General features: G+C 43.9%; 1 protein-coding gene across 1 annotated transcript in view; it reads right to left on the bottom strand.

Moving 5' to 3' along the window:
• DGKH (diacylglycerol kinase eta) overlaps positions 1–18139 on the bottom strand; it is a 182084-nt gene extending 163945 nt beyond the window's left edge. The window contains exons 1-2 of the mRNA XM_067713236.1: positions 17999–18139; positions 10802–11026 (exon numbers count right to left, since the gene is read on the bottom strand). Of these exons, the coding sequence (XP_067569337.1) occupies positions 10802–10993 (192 nt within the window). The 5' untranslated portion in view covers positions 10994–11026; positions 17999–18139. The remainder of the gene's footprint in view (positions 1–10801; positions 11027–17998) is intronic.
• Between the last annotated feature and the right edge of the window lie 3509 nt (positions 18140–21648).

Here is a 21648-nt window from a genome sequence, read left to right as displayed (position 1 = left end):
TATTTTAAAGATCAAACTTGCAACTGTATTCCTTTAATAGTACTATAATAACTAGCACCTATTAAATGTTAATTATGTACCAGCCACCAGGCTAAATATGTATATTGTCTCATGAAAATCATCACAACATGTCTGTCGTCCCCCTGACCTCTCTTGGGGTCTTCCCTGCTACTTACTCCCCCCGCCGTCACTTCGCTCCAAGCCACCCTCAGCCTCCTAACATTTTTGGACTGTCTCAGGTATGTTTCCACCTCAGGGCCTTCGCATTTGCTTTTCCCTCTGCTTGTTCTGCTCTTCCTCCAGAGATCCTCCTGGCTCGCTCTCTCAAAAAAAAAAAAAAAAAATCAGTCCAGAGACATTGTGCAAACATAACAATTGTCAAAGTGTCCCCAAGACCTTTCCAGGGGTCCATGAGGTCAACACTCCTCTCATAATTTTCCTCAAACGTATACATGTTTTTAATATTCTGCACTGCACTCATAAAACACTGCAAATATAGTTTTTAAAAACTATATTTAAAAAATGGTCTGTAAAAATATATAGTTTTGGGCTTCCCTGGTGGCGCAGTGGTTGAGAATCTGCCTGCTAATGCAGGGGACACGGGTTCGAGCCCCGGTCTGGGAGGATCCCACATGCCACGGAGCGACTAAGCCCGTGCGCCACAACTACTGAGCCTGCGCATCTGGAGCCCGTGCTCCGCAACAAGAGAGGCCGCGATAGTGAGAGGCCCGCGCACCGCACCGCGATGAAGAGTGGCCCCCGCTTGCCACAACTAGAGAAAGCCCTCGCACAGAAACGAAGACGCAACACAGCAAAAATTAATAAATTAATTATATATATATATATATATATAGTTTTATCAAGTCCATTAAATAGTCAACAAAGGACAGTGGTCTGTGTAGCCTACTGATTCCAGTATTGAGAAGGCACGTGTATCAGGAATAACTGCATTATCAGGATTTTATACCAGTTTTGGAAAAGAATTATAATCATCAGGGATACAAAAGCATACTGTGTATTTCCTTAATCCTCATCCCTACCCTTTGAGGTCAGAATCACTATCCCTATTTTGCAAATGAGAAATCTGAAGTTCAGAGAAATGAAGTGTCTTGGTTAAGAGTATGCTAACTGTTGTAGCAAACAATACCCAAATCTCTGGGGCTTAACACAGTAAAAGGTCCATTTCCCTTTTGTGTCACGATCCAATTTGGCCAATGAGGCTTGGGGGCAGGATCACAGAGGCTCTGCTCTATGAGTCAGGGATCCAAGCTCCTTCCACTGGATAATCGACATCCGTCTGGCACGTGAGAGAAGGGACAAAGCATGGAGAGTCCCACAAATGGCTTCAGAAGCCAAGTGACAAACATCCTGCCCACGCATATTCCAGCGGCCCAAACTCAGTTTACACAGCCCCACCTATCTGCACGCGGGAACTGAAGTCTAAAAGCGGGCCAGGAAGGACAGGGGGAACCCAGATATTGAGGGGCACAGCATTCTCTGCCACGTTAAGTAACATGGTAAAGGTCACCTAATTGCACATGGAATAGCTGAGAAGCAAACCCGACACTACCTAACTGCCCCAAGGGACCCTGCTGTCCAATGGAGTTTCTCCTTGCATTGCACTGAACCCACTCCTAATTTTAGCATTTCTCCAAAGGACAACAACAACAGATGGTTATAGTTCGTGTTTGTATTTTTTTAATCTGTCTTTTATTGCCTGTCCTGCAATTCCCCTCTACAAATCAGTGGTTTTAGTCTTCTGAGGGGCATACCTGTGGACACAAAATTTGGGGAGCCCTCTGAAGCCCATCCAGACTATGGAATGCATGAACCCCAAGCAAGGAACTCTACACGACCTTACTGTTAACCTACTTCTAGCTTTCCACCTGCTTCCCCTCCACTCCCATCCCCCCACCCCACTTCAGCCCCACAGACCGCCTCCTTGTTGTAGCTTGTTTCTTGATCTTTGCAGCCTCTGTTCCTTCTGCCTGACTTCTTTCCGCCCCCACCCCCGCCAGAGGTCTGCGTAGCTCATTTCCTCAAGGTCATTGCTCAGATGTCACCTTCTCAGGAAGACCTTCCCCTTCCTACCCCATCCCCGCTCCCATTCATGCTTCTTTTCTCTATAGCACTTCTCACCTTCTAATATACTATGCACTTTACATATTTATAAGTTATAAATTCTCCCTGCATTAAAATGTGAGCCCCATGAGGGCAGGGGTTTTCATCTATTTTGGTTTTGTTTACTGCTCTATCCCCGGCACCTATGACAGTACATGGACACCATAAATACCTTTTTGAATGAATTGAGGGGCAACAAAGGAGTAGAAAAGACAAGGGGCACACAGGTAGATGCGTGATGTTGAAAATGTTCTCATTCCAAAGCTGGTTCACAGGTGTTCATTTTACCACTATGCTTCACAAACCACGGAGATAGTATATATTCATACATACATATAATATTATAACATAATTTTAAAGTACTATATGAGTTTGTACAAATAATCCCACTCAAAACAGTGTGCCTGCTCAGGTATACACCCTGGAACCCTTTCTTAATCTAAATAAAAGAGTCAGGGCTTCCCTGGTGGCGCAGTGGTTGAGAGTCCGCCTGCCGATGCAAGGGACACGGGTTCGTGCCCCAGTCCGGGAAGATCCCACATGCCGCAGAGCGGCTGGGCCCGTGAGCCATGGCCGCTGAGCCTGCGTGTCCCGAGCCTGTGCTCCGCAACGGGAGAGGTCACAACAGTGAGAGACCCGCGTACCGCAAAAAAAAAAAAAAAGTCAGATGGAGAAAATCGGGCCCTCAAAATGTCATTTTCATTCCTTAGCCTTTTATTTAAAAATAAATTTTACTCATATTTTCTCCTCAACTATGCCTTAATAGGCCAATGGAAAAGTACTTTATATAATTCTTTTTAGCGCTATACCATGACCTTTTAAAAACAGCATCTTACCTTATAAAAGTGAAAATAACAGTTTTCTTTGAAAATCTATTTGAAGTGTTAGATACCTATAAGCATTTCTTCTAAATTAGTCCTTCTAAAGACATTTTCAAAGCGATTCCATGATTTGTCCAACAGTAATTAAAATTAATATAAATTTCAGCTGAAATTTTTTATTCCACAATTCACTTTTCAAACATACCCTCTTTAACGTCTCACTAAAAACAGAGGTTTCGATTGCAAAAAGGCATTAGGATACCTAAAACATTGGTCACAGATACGTTCACAGATTAAACAAACGAATAAAGGGCTGGGCAGGAAGGAGGAGGGAAGGGAAGGGGGAGGAGAGGGGAATTTAGGGGAGAGAAGAAGAGGCAGGAGAGGTAAGGAGACACCCGCATACATCCATACTTGTACACCGTAGATGTCAAGTTTCAAAACCCAAGAAGCTTACGGGACTTAAAAGCAGACGTTTGGAAGCCATCCACTGTTTCGAAGTCCTGCTTTTGAGTTCCAACCCTGCCATTTACTCGGCAGATGTTCAAACTTGGTCTCAGTTTTATCAGTTGTAAAATTCATATGGTTTTAAGCAACTGTTCAATGAGATCATGTACATAAAACTGCTCTGTAAACCATAAAATGCTAAGGAGAAAGGTATCTTCAAATTTCTGACATAAATGCCCCAAGCTTTATTAAAAAAAGCTTTATTATACTAAATTATAATCTGATGGTTTGAGAAAGTCCTGGTATTCAAACCGCACAGTGAGAAGGTTAGAGATTCCAGCTCCACACATGATAAAGTTAATCATATTTCCTTGGTGTAAAACAAAAGGCTTAGATAACTAATAATGACCTACTGTATAGCACAGGGAACTGTACTCAGTACTCTGTAATGACCTATATGGGAAAAGAATCTAAAAAAGAGTGGATATATGTAAACGTATAACTGATTTACTTTGCTGTACAGCAGAAACTAACACAACATTGTAAATCAACTATACTCCAATAAAAATTAAAAACGAAAACAAGAGGCTAACAAGTCTTCCCAATATCCTTCTAACAAAAAGCGGGGGGAGAGGGGGAGGCAGGGAGGGGAATTATTGTCATATATATTCATTTGAAAAAAATAAGTGACAATCTAAAGTAGAAACAATGTACATTGAATCTTAAATTAAGGCCATTATCAACAATGGCTATCGACCATCTTAAGCCACTTAACCAAATCAAAAATACAAATGTGTTTCAAATAATTAAATATTCACAGAAAAAAATACTCCATACCCAACAAAATCAAACTAATTTGCCAAGGGAAAATGTAATGGGCATGGACATATAACGAACATGTTATGGTCTTTTTCAAAGGTCTATTTTTAGACATGAAACAAACTCTCTTTAATTAAAACCTTTGCTGTATACGTATTTCCTGAGCAAGTAAAACCTAACAAATCCAATATGAGTGAAACACTGTACCCTGGAAACAGTACGGAGCCCCGAGTCATTTACAACAGTAGTTTCATATAACCTTCCATCACTCTCACCACAATAGCAAACATGCAACCTTAAACTAACTGGAAGCTTTCTAAATTTAGATACCTTCAAATAATGCATCTTAAGTTATATGTAAAGGTTTAGTAAATTAGCTATTACTTCTCTTATCTTTAATAATGGGATATCATGTTTAACTTGTAATCAAAATGGAAAGAAAGCTGTTATACCATATATTAGTGTACCAAGACTCAGAGTTTCCAGTCTATATTTAGTTCACATTAAAATGGAAGCAAAGACCAAACCAAGCTAAAAATAAAATGTTCTACAAAGATGAGGGTTTTAAATGGATTGAAATCTAGCTATTTTTGGTCCCCTAAACACTGATTGCATTTCACAGCACCTTAACTTTGTAGTGCTTTGCAAACCGTTTTCCATCACCTAGGATAGGGATCAAAAAACTACAGCCCACAAGACAAATCCATGGGCCATATATACTTCTGGCACCTGATAGTATACAGCCCACAAGTTAAGAAGGTTTTTACATGTGTCAATGGCTTTTTTAAAAACAGAATATTTTTTAACACATAAAAATATTATGAACTCAAATGTTAACATCCTTTAATAAAGTTTTATTGGAACAAATGCAGTCACATTTTACCACATATAGACATATACCACATTTCAGCTTCCTATAGGTATTTAAGTATTATCTATAGCTGCTTTTATACTACAACAGTAGAGCTGAGTAATTCCAACACAGACTGCGGCCCACAAAGCTTAAAATATTTACTACCTGGCCCTTTATAGAAAAAGTTAGCTGATTTCTGCCTAGATGAATGTTAATTATTCTAATTCAAGGTATCTTCCTGCTCATCACCTATCAAAATGTAAAAACTCTTACTTGCCTTTCACATCATGTTGAGTTTCTGAACAATAAACCTGTTAATATTACTTTATTTCTTAACAATCTTCTGGCCTTGTTTCTGTTTCCCGTCCTATCTGGATCATTACCCAATCCAATGTTTCCATGCAGAACTGTGGCTAAAAGTCTTAAATAGTATTTTTGAATCTATTCTGTTTCTGTTTTAAATACTGGATATGAATCAGCATGACCCTCTAATGGGCTGCCACCTACAACCTGAAAAACACTGAGCAAGTCTTCCCTAATCTACTCTATCGAAGGTTTATGGTGAAAAATGTTTTAATCGCACAAATTGTATCTCATAAAGCAGTGAAAAATACAAATCAATATTTCCATATTGATTATACCTTACCATAAAGATATGAGTTTATTTATACATCCTTTGTGTTAAAGTAAAACCAAGGTACCAACTGAAGAATGTGGTGGTTATCCTTTTAATGGGCTGAAAGAGAGGTCCTAATCCAGATACAATGTTGCAAAGTTCTGAATATCTTTCCAGTGTTTAGGTATGTTTTACCTAAATTTAGAGACCCATTTATGGACATTAAAATTAACTGTAAGAAGACATAAATGTCAAAAAAATAAATGCACGCATAATAAACCAAATTAGGAAATAGTTTTGACACATGAAGCTTCAAGACCTTAACCAAGATGAGTCAGTGTGAAAAAAAGTCATTGAGATGGCTCCACTTGTTTACACTGTTTGGCTTATGACGGTTGAACAGTCCTAGTCTATAAGCCTGACCAATGTTCCTCCAGCCACTTGCTGCAAAATGAAAGACTACAGTATTCATGGGCCAACAAAAAGCAAACCGACTGTCCTTCACACGCATGTTCAAAACCAAGCTGGTCTGAGGTTGTATCGGTGCTGTTTCAGAATGTCTCACTCCCAGCAAACACCTGTGAAATTCTCTACAATAGTAAATCTGAATGCAAAATCAAGCTTCTCCTTGAAACAAGACTAAGAATTTAGGGATAACAGCCAAGGGTAAAGAGAGAGGAAGAGATTTGATGAGTTACAGCTCCCTTTGGCTTCCCCACATCAGCACTATTTAAACTTTTGTATATAAGTGATTTTTTTTTCCTTTGGGGAAATCGAGGCACCCATAAAATTATCTAGCGTTTAGCACCTGGGTAGCTAGATGAGACTACCTGAAATTCCATTTAGCTAATACAGAGAAAGGAAAAAAGTGAAAAACAGAGAAAGAGAAAAATAGTAGAGATGACAGCAAGGCAAAGAAACAGGAGGAAAAAATGGGAAATGAAAACGGGAACAAAGAGCATACAATATGAGGATGTGACAAGGGTACTAAAATGTACATGAGCATTTTATTAAACCACACTAATTTAAAAGGCATGCCAGTCTTATTTATTCTTTATTTAAAAAGTACATCGTGGGCTTCCCTGGTGGCGCAGCGGTTGAGAGCCCGCCTGCCGATGCAGGGGACACGGGTTCATGCACCCGTCCGCGAGGATCCCACATGCCGCGGAGCGGCTGGGCCCGTGAGCCATGGCCGCTGAGCCTGCGCGTCCGGAGCCTGCGCTCCGCAGCGGGAGAGGCCACAACGGTGAGAGGCCTGCGTACCGCAAAAAAAAAAAAAAAAAGTACATCGTATCCACTGCAAAAAAGCTGAGATTAGTGTTGTCTTAAAATAGCCCATATTTCCTTTCATAGACAGCTGGTTGATTAAATGATGACATAACATGCAGGTTAAACCGTATGAAATTTCCCATGTTGGACCATTTTTAACAGCTTTATGGAGGTATAACAGACAAGTAAGATTGTATATACTTAAAGTACACAATGTGATGATTTGATAGACATATACATTGTGGAATGATTACCACAATTAAGTTAATTAATATATCTATCACCTCACAGCTAAGAGTGTGTGTGTGTGTGTGTGTGGTGGGAATACTTTGCTATTCTCTTAGCAAATCTCAAGTACACAATACACAAGTTAGTATTATTAACTACAGTCACTATGCTGTACATTAAATCCCCAGAACATATTCATCTTATAATTGAAAGTGTGTACTTCTCCCCATTTTCCCCACCTCCCGGCCCTACTCTCTACCATTTTGACCTACTGACAGAGCAACTTCACTTAGCTCAACCTAATATAATGGAATACTTTGCCATCATTACAAAGAATGAGGTAGTCATAGTCAAGCATTAGAGAAATGATCTCCATGTTTCAAACAAACGAGATGCAGAATGTGTAGAGAATGTTCTCATTAGTATTTTTTAAATACTACATATTTACACACACACACACACACACACACACACATATATCCTTGTATGTGCATAGAAATTTTCTGGAAACACACCAAGAAAATGTCAACAATTGCCTCTGAGACAGAGACTATGTGGTCTAACGTGGGAGGAAGATTACTTTTCACTGGATACTCTACCATCACCAATATCCTCTCACACTGTCTGAACGTCTTACTGTATGTACTCGTTACTTTTTCAATTAAGAAAAGTCTGGATACCTTCCAAATGCCACAATTAACTTAAGGTTCTTCACTAATACTCAAATTATTTAAAACATTAACCAGCATTCACAAAAAGGAACACTTCACTTCACTTCACTTCACTTCAAATAAGGTAATTACTTAAGTTACTGGCTGTTTTTCACTCCAGACCTAAACTAGACACCAAACAGTTTTATGATCCTAAGGATCTTAAAGGACACTAAAATAAGTACTGCATTTTAACAATAATACCCATATATATGAAGCATTATATGTATGTATGTAATAGATACACACAGTCATTCATTTAAGAAATACTTACGACCTCTATGCACAACTCACTCTGCTGTAGGCCCTTTGTATGTCTGTATATAAGTGCTTTCCAAAGAGAGAGCATATATGTGCAGACATATGTAAGCACGTGGATATGTACGTGTAAATACGTGTGCGTGTGCCACAAACACCACCCCAGGCTGCTACATAACCAGGGCAGAAGATACCATTAGTAATCACAACTTGTGACACCTAGTGGTCCCTTGGTTTATCTTCAGGATATACAAGCTCCTGCTGTCTTAAATATGACTGAGCCTTGGGCTAATCTCAGGGCCTCCTTCTCCTCCAGTCTCCTCCATCTTACACACCTGTGGAAGGGATCAAGAGTGTCTGTCCTTTTCTAAAGATCTTTTCCCTTAACTCTCATCTGGATCATAACTGAAGACTGGAAACCAACAGTTAAATTTAGCAGTTCCCATTCTATGAATTCTGTCCACTGTCCTGCCCTCAACCCTGAGAATCAGTACCTGTGGTTAAGAGATGTAACTGATGAAATCTGTAGCAGAGATGAACAGTCTGGATTGGGGGGTTGGGACAGGCAGGGAGGACAAGGCCCACCAGTTTCAGCCAGTTTAGGCCCTGATTTCATGTGTCCATATATGATAATGTTGATGAACTTGTATGCACTTGTATAAGCTAGTATAAAAGACAGAACTTCTGAAATTCAATAAATACATCTTAGAAATTTAAGGAACGTTTCATTTAATGATCACTAATTATCCCTAATCATGGCAAAACATTATGTGCTAAATATTTTTGTGAGAAAGTTAAATGGAAAACCAAGAATAAACATGCTTTCTGAATTTACTCTTAGTCTCGATATAGATGCTTTACCCCAAACCATAGATAATATCAAATTTAAAGAGTATAGTCGTAGCTATCATCATGAGTTCAAGAACCCTTCAAATTTTAGTGGTACTCCCAACAAATTTGTTGTTTGACTTTACTCAATTCAAATTAGAGTTATCTCTAAATTTTCTTCCAAACAGTATAAATTTACTGGTCAATCTTGATGTAAGTATACATGGAATTTTTACCATTTCAGTTGAATGTATAAAAATACCATTTTTTTAAAACCTGCCATTTTGCCCATTATTAACACAGTTTTGGGAACTTTTTTTTTTTAACTAAGATTTCAAATGTTAAAGGTACTCTCTGTTAGGAAAGTCCCTATTTTGTTTAGCCTTAATCTTCTAAAAATACATTAAACTCCATATCCTTAATTTATCAAAATTATATTAAATTAAAAATGTCACCGTTAAAAGGAGGTTACAAGATGTGCACTTAAAAATGAAGCATCTTTGGGATTCCCTGGTGGCGCAGTGGTTGAGAATCTGCCTGCCTATGCAGGAGACACGGGTTCGTGCCCCGGTCTGGGAAGATCCCACATGCCGCAGAGCGGCTAGGCCCGCGAGCCATGGCCGCTGAGCCTGTGCGTCCGGAGCCTGCGCTCCGCAGTGGGAGAGGCCACAACAGCGAGAGGCCCGTGTACCAAAAAAAAAAAAAGAAGCATCTTTGACTCTTCCCTAAGTGCAGCTTGTTAGCAGTTGTGTGTGTGCTTACACATATTTATTTTAGAAAATAAGGAGGCAGGTGCAAACATGAATCCACAGACATATAATAAAAGTTCTATTTTCATATATGGGTCCATTAACCTTAGAAAACAAATTCTCATAAAAATAGGTATAGAATGAATTAACTTCTGCAAATTTATTCTTAAAGAGCACACATATCCAATGATTTTATTGGTTCCCTTTTCAAATTCCTCGTTAAAGTCCCCCCGTGATAACTGACTCTCAGCGTGATGATTTCTACAGTATGATGAAAATTAGAGTGTATAAATAATCCTTCAGTCAGTCGTAAGCATTTGCTATATATACATATAAAATTAAATTAAAACTCTCAACTTTGAGCCCTCACAGGTCAACAGTACCTGCTACATAAAGAGTAGCACAGCATGCTTATCTCCACGTGACACAAAGCAGTTACTTTTCATTATTAAAATTAACCATGGGTGTGTCGATAAGATAAGAACACTGCACTTAGCGGGAACCTAACTCGAGGTCTGTTGTTTGTGCCGCGTTAGGGTGCGGTTAACCGCGAGCATCATTTACCAAAGGGCAGCAAAGGGGCACAGGGACTGGCAGGTGTCACCTCCCCATCCACCCTCTCAGAGTGGGCCAGGGAGAGGCAGGCTGCTGCCCACGGGAAGGGAAGGTGGCGAAGTTCACTGCAGCTCTGGCTGGTCAGCCTGCACTTCGCTCCCTGCGCAACGCACTCTACCGAACCACTGCACGGCAGGTAGTACCAAAAATGAAACACTCCTTTTTAGATCCCTGAGTGGGAACTCTAAACAGCGCTTCCGCTTTTTCCCACGCTCCCTGGTTCCTTTCTCCTCCGCCCCTGCCCACCCATCTCCCCCGGAACCCACCCTGGAGGCCCCAGCGCGCCGGCCGGGAATCCCTTTCTGCGGCGCGCCGTCCGGCTCCCCCAGGCCCCGCCTCCGGGCCCAGGCCCCGCCCTCACCTCGGCTCCACACTTTCCCGGGATCGCCCTGCGCCCCAGGCGCCCACTCTCCTCTTCCCCGCCCAGCCGCCTCCCGTCTTCCACGCTCCCCTTGGGCCCGCCTCACCTTGGTCCGGATCTGCCCCGAAGTGGACACTTTGCGGATCAGTTTCTGGGGTCCCTCTTGCTCCGCTTCGCTGTCGGACGAATCCTCTCCGGGCCCGGCCGAGGCAGTGGCGGGGGCTACCGCAGCGCCGGCCGCGGCGGCCGCTCCTCCCGCGGCGCCCGAAGGGTGGTGCTGGCCGCCGGCCCCCGCCATCCTCTCCGACTCCTGCGGGGACACAGCACCGCCCTGCGGGGGCGGCGGCGGTGGTCAGTAGGTGTGCTCTGCTCGAGCCGGGCCCGGAGCCCCGCGCCGAGGCGCCGCCGCCATCTTCCCCTCCCCCAGCCGGCCCCGCGGGGGAAGGGTCGCCGGGGACCAGACGCCTCCCGCGGCCGGGGCCCTCCAGGATCCCGCGCTCCGCTCCCGCCTGAGTGGCGACCGCGGTGGGGCGCAGGGGACACGGACCCAGGCCCAATGGGACGGCAGCGCACCCAGCCTCGGGATGTTACAGGGTTCCTGACCCGGAATACAACCGGCGCGGGTAGAGAGGATGGGAGCGACAGAGGGATTGGGACAACCTCCCACTTCCCCTAGGGTCTGGGGTCCCCAGGACGGACGGGAGGGCGGGGGAGACGCGAAGCCTCCGCAGCCCATCCCCGCAGGCACGGCAGTAGCGAGGCTCCCTCCCTCGGTTCCCGGGCAGCAGCGGCAAGAACGGCCCCGGGAGTAGAAAGGGAACCTAGCTTCCTCCCGGCTCCCCTGGGTGCTCCCGCCACCTCCTGGACCCAGAATCTCTCCAGAGACACTTGGGCCTCGCCGCACAGTTCCCACGAGTAAAAGTCCCCTCCGGCCCCGAGGTGGATGGGCGCTGCCCCCTTTGTCTCCGGACCCCGGAGCCCTTCTCGGCTGACCCGTACCTCTCCCGCCTCCGCCTAGGGGTTCGGGTCCTTTCAGCTCTCCCGACCGTGGCCTTTAGTTTCTGGCCCACCCCCACTCCCATCCGGCGCACACGGAAGAGAAGAGCATTTTCCGGGAGGTTCCACTCGGCTCTGAGAACTTTTGGTTCAGAAAGAGCGATCCCTTTGGCTAACAGGAAACTGGCCAGGGCGTGGAGAGACAAGCAAGTACCCGCAGCCCGAGACGACAGAATGCAAAATAAATATCTAAGCTGAAGCGCTAACCGAGACTGCCTGGAAGAAAACAATGCACTGGAGCTGTGTGAACACCAGTGCCCGAGCACGAAAACATTGGAAGTCCTGGGAGAGCCACTCCCTAACCCGGACTAGAGCAGGAGGAAATGGGATCAACAGGCGGCAGGCACCGCTCACAGCTCGTCCCCCGCGAGCGGGCTGAGCGGACACTTGGGAATAGCAGCCTCGCGGTGCGTTGTGCACGCCCCGTGCCAAAGAACCCTTGTAGGTGTGGGAGGGCTTCCGAGAGAAGAGACTAAAATGACAGATTCCTCTTGTCGTCCACAGGGAATTCCAAACTGGTGTTAGCTATGTTTTTAAGTAGGGCAAAAAGTCCCTGCCAGATTATGCAGTCTCTTCACACTTAAGGAAAGCATTCAGTCTCTTTAGCGTGTTCGTGCCCTTCAGGGTTCATTCGAATTTTTTCAACTGACATGACCTTTGAGGGTCCTCCAGACTAAGGGAGGGATGTTTTAGTTTGGGATTTTTGTTGTTGTTGTTTGTTTTTAGTTTCAGTCTTACTCTCAATAATTTGCTGTGACAGAACTAACAGTTCTAAGAGATTTTAAGAAGCAATATGCAATCCTAATACCACTGTCTATCCACACGGTAGATTAAATTGACTGAAATGTAAAATGTGCTGATTAGTTTGAATGTGCAAAGACAGGAGATTGCTGCCAGGTAATACTAATTGATAAAGGCTACTTCTCCAGCCTCAGTTGTCTTCTTTAGGAAGGGAAGGAGGTGGGAAAATAAACTTTAAGAGCCCTTATGGCTCTGTAAAAATGCAATTCTATATCTACAAAGAACGTACTGCTGAGAAGGGAATTCTTTCAGAGAAAAAAAAAAATCAAAATAATGGCCTTTATCCCAACCCAACTGTTTGGTCACTGACAAGTCCAATGGTCTGACAATGTAAATAAGAGCGCCTAGTAAAGGGCCTTTTGAAAGACTAAACCTAGTTCAGACCTCTCTTTTAATGTAAAGAACCTGAGGCCCAAAGTCACAAGCGGGACCAAAGTCAAAATCATGTGTCTTATTCTAATGTTCTATTCACCTTACCACATCATACAACAAAAGTTAGTCAATTATAATATGTTTCTGTTCACACTTTAGGCTTTAAAATTTTATATAAGTAACATTTTCCAGAAGCCAGGCAAAGAGTGATTAAAGGAAAAGGCATTGTTTAATGTCCATGCCTATTCTGTGATCTTAAAAAGAAGACTGAATACACTTCTCACTCTGATTCAAACACTGATCGCTTAAAAATATTAAAATAGCTTCCCGTGCAAAAGCTCGGCAATTAATGCTTCAAAGTAAAGGTATTCGTTACTTCATAAAAAATTAACCTCAGTTATCCCTGCTCTTCAAAGACTCCTGTAACAAGTTCTAAAATTTGGTTGTGACTTTGAAAGCACAGCCAGTCTTAGCCTGCTCATGCTAAATAAGTGATCCCTGCTCTACAATTTCCCTAGCACATACTCAGAGTGAAATACTGTGTAAGCAAGTGAAGGAATGTTGCATCATTTCCCACAAAAGGCAGCTCGTGAAAAATCCCTCTTTTCTTCAATCATCTCTTCTGAGGAACTGTTTCAAATAATCCCAGATTTAAAGTAGCTGACCCACTAGCAACTTTGCAGGTTTTATCTGCAAAATTTCCAGAATCAATATTTAAGCTGTATATTGTATACTTGCAATGCACTTCGCTTCCCTTAAAAATATAATAGCAATGTCAAGAGCTCAATATTTGCAACCATTTTAATGTACCTCAAAATAGCAACTAAAACAAATTTCAAATATGTGGCATATTACATTATTTCTTTAATTTACAAGATTTCCTTGAATTTTTCCTTACTTGGCGTTTTCAGATTTTCAAATAATTTCTTAGATGTGTCTTACATATTTATTATTACTTTGAAATCTTTGTTTGGAACACAACATATCACAAACACACTATTACAAACTTGGACATAAGCCACATAGACACTACATTCAAAAAGAAATGGAAATAGAAGCTACCACTAAATTAGGTTTAGGTTTCTACTTAATAGGGCTTTCTGTCCCATTTAAAAAAAAAAAAAACTATTATATTGAAGATGTATAAGTTAGAGCCAATTCTCATTCTGATACCAACTTTATGAATATTAACATTAATATCTATAGAGATTTTTTGAATTACATTCTTATTGATCACTACTCATAACAAGAGGTTTAATATCCATTTGCAACTTTTAAATCTCATGTTCTATGGTTTTACATTAAATATTATATCAAACATAAATAAGTCTACATTTATATTCTGAAGAACCCAAGTACACAGGCACTTTAAAAAGAGTTAGGTTCTAGGACTCAAGTTTCTAATCAATGGGAACCATGCAAAGAACACTGCAGGTTGAACAGGTACAGACCTGCTTTCATTCAAACTTTAAAACTACTTCCGTAATACACTATTCCACATTTAGAATTTAACATTCAAAACTTCATTAAAATTTCCTTAGTTGTTACCTCAACGAAAAAGATTTCAAAATTAATTGTGATATCAATTCCATGTACATATGCTCATCACTGTACCTAAGGCAAAAAACCTTTGGCCGTCTAGACTTAATACATAAATATACTTGTAAACTCTCAGTTATGTTTTGGCCCTTTTTCCTTTGAAACTCTTCCCTTCCTAATTTTTCAGTAGTTCTGAATAGTTTCACCAGAGCCAACTACATAAAAATCATTTGGATATAAAAATAAATTTTAACAAGTCAAAGGTACTCTAGTGTCCCTGCACTGTTTAAGAACTACTTTGTAAATGCTCCCACACTCTTCTAAGTTCTGGCTAGAATTCTAACTATCCATTTTCCCCCAGGATATTATCTACAAGTAAGGGCTGCTTGGCTAAATATCTTCCTACCCACCTATTTCCAAAGTATTTTTTAATTAATTAGAAATTTAGGTAATGTCTCTGTTTCCACTGATTTCATTACATTCCAGACCTAGCATTAAAGAAAATACACAGACACCTGAATGCTAACATTTATCTTCTTGTAGGCCCAGTGCCCTAGGTGGAGTAATGATAAGGCTAACAGTTTATTTAAATGCCCTCACTTAACTAAATAACTTCATTTCATCTCCATGTACAGAAAAGTCACGATGGCCAGCAGCTGCTTCTCAGCTCCAGACATGGGTGCATTTCAAGTTAGACTTGCCGTTCTCTTTATTATTACTCAGCATCGATTCCTGATAACTATGTTTACTCTTCTGTCAGAATAGTTCTATGTAGAATCACATCATTTTGGGGTCCGGCAAAAAAGGATAAGGAAAGTAAATCCTTACATGTATGCTGGCATATACAGTAAGGGATAATGCAACAGGATCTGTGTGCTGTGAATACTGCCTGTTCAATATTGAATACTCCTTTTCATAAATGTAAATGAGTATACTTTTAAAGTATTAAAATTGCCTATATTTGAATTTAAAAAACAGATTTTAAATGACAGCAAAATAGAGTCCAGATCAAAGCAGATGTTCTTAACCCAAGGTCTTTGAGGGTCCACAGATTTGGTTTTGGGAATTCTGTGATTCCCTTGAAATGTTATTAAATTTTTATATGTATGTTGCATGCGTACACTTTGGGGAGAAAGAGAGTTCATAGTTTTGATTAGATTCTTAAAGGGATCACTGATCCAAGAAAAGTTCAAGAATCCCTGATTTTGATGAAATTTGTTTTGAAAGGAAAACTGTCCTTCAACATACTTAGATTAAGTTGGTACTTCCCCACTTAGCTCCACACGTCTGAAATAATTAACATTTAAATACTCTATTTCCCCTAATTTACCCCTTCTTTTTTCTTGTATACGCCACTTTTCAGTAATTTGGATAACTTTTCTAAGAAATTAAGTGAGAATCCCCTTTATTAGTTCTTAGACTTTGTGTCAGACATAGCTGGCCACAGGGTTTCAAATAAAATCACTTTGTCAAAAGTATCATTTTATACCACACATGAGATCTCTGAAGATTTTTTTTTTTGGACTCTCTGAATGTAAACTATTAATATGTATGAAACAAGACACTCTGTCTACTCAGAATGAACACTCTGTGAGGATTTAAGGATTTGTGCCTGTGCTGTCAGCTCCAACAGTCCTGGAACATAGTAGGTGCTGTACAAAATACCTGTTGAGTAAATAAAAAGGCTTTCAGTGTTTAAAGAAAATAAACCTAATTTTTTTAGGAGAATTCTGCAGCTGGACAAAGTGTCACAATTCATTCACGTATTTCTGTTCGGGCTCTAGCTTCAAAGGCTAATAAATGAACATTTTCATTTTCGTCACTATAAGTAAAGCAAAAATGAAAGTCTTCCTCTGTTTTTCTAGGCACAAAGTAGTTGAGGCATCAGCATCCTAAAGTATTTTTCATTGTGATTGGTGTTGGCTTAAAGTATGCAAGTTCAAAAAAGACTTCACATAGGAGAGTTTAAAAGTAAAAAAGTTACAAAACCAGGTCACTGAATTTAGTTCTCAGTGATCTTTGATTTAAACTCCAAAACTGAATTGTTTTTAGTTTCAAGAATAATTTAATCCCCAGGCATAACCACAATAGAAGAAATACGAGTAGATTGGCAACCTAACAACATGTTCAGATTTACAAAAGCAAAGACAGCTGCAGATACAGATGGATCAGAGTTGAAGGAGCTGGGAGTGTACATATTAGAAAAAAAAAAAAAAAGGATAACCAAGCCTAGCACCTGACCTAGAAGCTCTCAACAGGCAGGGGGCCAGCCTGAGCAGATAACGCAGAGTCCCTGGGAAAAGAGCATCCGAACATGTTGAACAAAATACTGATGAGGCCAGAAATTTCGGACGAGGCTTTTCAAATAGGTTCAAGAATTTCAACCAAGGCGGAGTAGCAAACATCGAGGCAGGACGTAGAGAGCCAAAATTCGATGCCAGGGAAAAGGCAGCCCACACAGGATTACAGAGCTCTGAGCGAGACGGGGGTTTCGGGGTAGAATCACTGGAGAGATGCGAGGTGATTCTGACTGAGTTGGCAGAAAGAAGTTGGAGTTTGAGGGACCAAATCCGAAGCCCCCCGGGCTCCTGATCCTTATCCTCGCACACACAATGCACACGCACACGCACACGTTACTCTGGCCCCTAAAATTACCCGACCTCTGCGTTGTATGGGCAGGGAAAATCCTCGTCGAAATCGAGGTCAGCTTCCCGCTTCATCCCTGGCAAACCCCTTGACCCCTAGAAAAGCCCGGGGCTTTAGCGGCGAACACGAGGCGGAGGCGTGGTTCTGGGCTTCAAGCCGCGATCCGCCTAGCCAGCGCGTATCTCTAGGAACCTGCGCGCCCAGGTGACGGCCCAGGGCGCGGTCTCGGGAGGGAAAACCGGTTTCCTCCGAGCCATGAACGCGGACCCACAGAGTGGGTTTCTCCTTTCCCCCTCCCTACCCACCCTCCTCGCTCTAAAATCAAGTAAAAAGTTGAGAAGTCGATGAAGCACGGAAACAGTCCTCCGAGGGCCGTGGTCAGAGGATCGCCGGCGGCCCCTCGAGGAGAGTCTCGGCTGGCCGGACAAAGGCGCTCCGGGAGGCGCGCGAGGAGGAGCCCGGGCGGCGGAGGAAGCGCTGTCCCGGCTGGGAAGCAGCTGGGGACCTCATCCCGGGCCATTTCCTGAACGGAACCCGGCCCGGGCGGAGGCGGGGGTGGGGAACAGAGGAGAAGTGGGAGGGGGTGGGCGCGGGCGCTGTACCCACCGGTTCCTCCCAGGCCGGGCTGCGGGCGCCGGGCGCGGGGCGCACGTGCTGCGGCTCCATCGCGCCGGCCCGCGCCCGCCGGCCGCCCGAGCGCGCAGACCCGGGCCCCCGCCGCCGCCGCCGCCGCCGCCGGGGCCGCTGGATGCGCTTCCCTCGCCGCGGTCCTCACGGCCGCTGCTGCCGCCGCCCCGGCTCCCGCCCGGGGCCAGCCACCGGCCCTCCCGCCGTCTCCGGCTTCCGCCGCGCTGCGCTCTCCCGCCCCCGCGCCGGTCCCTTCCTCCACCTCCACCTCTTCCTCCTCCTCCTCGGTCCAGCTCCGAGCGGTCCGCTCCCCGCCGCCGCCGCCGCTGCCGCCGCCGCCGCCGCCGCCGCCGCAGCCACCACCACCGCCTCCCACGGCCGCAGAATCCGCCCCTCGCTCCTTCCTCCGCCCCCGGCTCCCTCCCCTTTTCCTCTCCGCTTCCCGCCCCTCCTCCCCGCCGCTCCCTCCTCCCGGCGGGCGGCCCGGGACGCACGTGACCCCCCTGTCAGGCCTTATAAGGCGCGGAACCGAAAGCGGCCGCCGGGTGGTCAGGGGCACCGGGCGGCAGTGGGGACAGGAGAGGCCTCCCCCGGGGACCGACGCCGAGCCGCAGCCGGGCGCTCGGGGAGCGGCGGGGAAAGCCCGGGCTGGGCCGGCCGATGCGCTGGCGACGGGAACGGCGGTGGCTGCGAGTCCCGGGAGACGCCTCCAGCGCCCCTCTCCCCGAGTCTCCCTCTCCCGGTGTCTGCAGCCAGTGCCCGCCTCCCTCCAGACGCCGGCGGCCCGCGCGGCAGGCACCTCCCCTCCTCTGGGCGCTGAGGCTTGAACGAAATCACGCTGGACAGTAACCGACTTCGACAGAGCGAGGGAGATAACTGCATTCCACAGCCGCTGTTGAACCAGTTGCTTTAGGGATGGTTTATTCTTTGTGACGTTAAAAGCACTGCAGATGGGTTAGCATCTGCCAGAGGGGTTAAGCTTGAGGGAGTACTTCTTTTATTCACTTTTAATGATTAACGGTTTCATGGGGAAAAAACCCTGCTAAGGAGTCGATCTGTCTTCCTATTCGAGCACTACCTTCAAGTTAGAGGGGAAGGGACTGGCAGTGACTGCTCAATAAATGGCAGGTCACCTCGTCCCGCCCTTTGAAAACAACGTTTCCGATCATCTTTTTGGCATCGAAGACGATTTCCATCTATTTCCAATCCAAGAATGGCTTTTCACAGGTTATTCCGTCTCCTGGACCTTCAGGCTCCTTCTGTCAGCATCTTCCCAAGGCCCCTAATCATGTCAAATATATTCACACATTTTTAAAACAAAATGAAATTTTCAAAACACTTAATTGATCCAGTCTGTCTCCAGTCCCCACCTCCTCACAGCCAAGCTCTTCGGGAGATAAACGCCTTTTCTCAATATTCTCACATCCATTTCTTCATCTACCACTCATTCTTCCCTGCAAACCCACTTCTGTGCTCACTCTTCTTCCGAGTCGACCCTGACAAAGGTCACCTATGGTTTTCAAAATTCCCTAAGCCGTTGGGTTTTTCCCCCCTCCACCTCCAATTCCCTTCTTATTTAAAATATCTGCAGCATTTGTCACTGGGGACCAGAACTTTTATCCTTGAAACTATCTCTTCCATTGGCCACTGTGACACTTCAGTTTCCAGTTCTCTAACCATCTTGCTCAGCCCCTTTGCCATCTCTGACATGTTGGAGTGCTTAAATAGTCTGCCCTTGGTCTGTTTCTAATGCTGCCTGGTCTATCCAGACCCACCCATGACTTCAACTACCAACCATGTGCTAGTAACTCGTAAAGTGTCCATCCCTATCCCAGATCTCCAGTCTGTAAAGCCAATTTCTTATCAGAAATTTCTACCCAGACGTCCCACTGACCTTAAACTCAGCTTGACTAAAACAGGAGTTAACTTTCCTGCCAGTTGCCTGTTCTCTCTAGTCTCGTTCTAGTAAATGTCTCCACAATCCGCCTAGTCAACCAAAGGAGAAATCTGAAAATTGTCCCAGGCTCCCCTTCTCTCCCCCATTGCACCTCCGTGGACCAGACATTCCTGCCCATCACCTTCTCTCCATTTCACTGCTCTTGCCTGGTTTCAGGTCCTTTCTTTCAAGCCCCTGAAACACTGCATTCCTTTCCTCATTAGTTTCACAGCCCCTCAGCTGGTTACACCTCCACCTCTGCCATCTCTCACCTCATGGCTAAAATAAGCTTTCTAAAATGCAAAATCAAGCAAGTCATTCCCTGGATAAGCACTTCAAATGGCTTCATCTTGTAGTATGAAGTCCCAATACCTTAGCCAGCATCTATTTCTCCAGTCTCATCAAACACTCTGAGTTCCTCGAATGCAGTTCCCTGTCAGGCCACTTATTTTTATACAGTACCTTCTCATGGAATACCCCTCCTCTTACTCAGCCTGTCCAAACACCGATCATCTTTCCAGAATCAACCTAAGAGTCACCCTTTTTTATGAAATCTTTTTTGACTCTGCTGGCCACTCTCTCTAGACAAAATGCACACCCCTCCCTCCATAATGCTGTAGAATACTTTATTAAACTCATTTTCTTTTACATATAATCTCTCTGATGACAGGTAATGTGACTGACGCCATCTTCCTAGTTCTCAGTACAGTTTTTTTTGTTTTGTTTGTTTGTTTTGTTTTGTTTTGTTTTTGCAGTACGCGGGACTCTCACTGTCGTGGCCTCTCCTGTTGCGGAGCACAGGCTCCAGACGCGCAGGCTCATCGGCCATGGCTCACGGGCCCAGCCGCTCCGCGGCATGTGGGATCTTCCCGGACCGGGGTTGGCGCACGAACCCGTGTCCCCTGCATCGGCAGGCGGACTCTCAACCACTGCGCCACCAGGGAAGCCCTCAGTACAGTTTCTGATGCATGGGAAGTGCTCAATAAATGTCGAATGAGTGAATTATATGATCGAATTTGACTTACTATATTTTTATGGCTGTAGAAAATGTTCCCCATGCATTAACTCCCAACTCTGCAAATAGTGTTATTATCATCTTTTATAGAGCTAGAAACTGAAACTAGAAAAGAATAAAGCAATTTGCCCAGGGTTCCACTGTATAAATTTCAAAGTCAGGACTATAACCCAGGTTGCCTAGTGAAGTTCATTAGGTGTTTATCGGTCCATTGTTTTTCCACCTTAAATTCTATTTTGTCTGATACAATTATCTTTCTTTTTCTTAGTGGTTGCCTAGTATACATCTTTCCATCTCTTCATTTTAAACCATTCTGAGTCATTATTTTTAAGTGTTTTTGTAAATAGCAGTTGAATTTTGGTATTATTTACTCCATCTGAGGGTCTGCCTTTTAGTAGTCTATGTTAACCAGTTTTCATTTATTATGTATATTAATTAGGGTAAAAGGCTCCTTCCTCCCTGCCATCCCTCAAACATAATATTTATATCTCTCTCATAAAACACTCTTGGGATAAGCGGTCCAGGGAGCTGAGTGGCTCCTTTGCCCCATATTGCTATTCCATCCTCCAGGGTGTTGCCTTTATCTACATGGTAGAAGCAGATTAGGGAATTCCAGCTTGAGGAAGAAAAAAGCATGGAACCGAAACCCAAAGGCCTAGGCCCAGAGGTGACACACTTCTCATCTGCTCATATCCCATCAGCCAGAACTTAGTTACATGGTCACACCTAGCAGCAAAGGAGCAGGAAAATGAGGCCACTAGCGGGGTAGCCATGTCTCAACCACAACTCTATAACCATGAAAGAAAGGGAATGGATTTTTGGTGAAAACTAGCACACTCTGTCACATTATGATCATTATCTTTGAATTTATTACCACCCTCCCATTTCGTATTTATTTAACTTTCTTCCTCTTTGCTTCTTTTTTCTCCTTTCTCATCTCCTGTTCTAGTCGTTGAATTTT

This window comes from Pseudorca crassidens, chromosome 18 (assembly GCF_039906515.1).
Source record: "Pseudorca crassidens isolate mPseCra1 chromosome 18, mPseCra1.hap1, whole genome shotgun sequence".
Lineage (NCBI taxonomy): Eukaryota > Metazoa > Chordata > Mammalia > Artiodactyla > Delphinidae > Pseudorca > Pseudorca crassidens.
The sequence above is the reverse complement of the archived record's forward strand: the minus strand, read 5'-3'. Positions and strand labels throughout refer to the sequence as shown.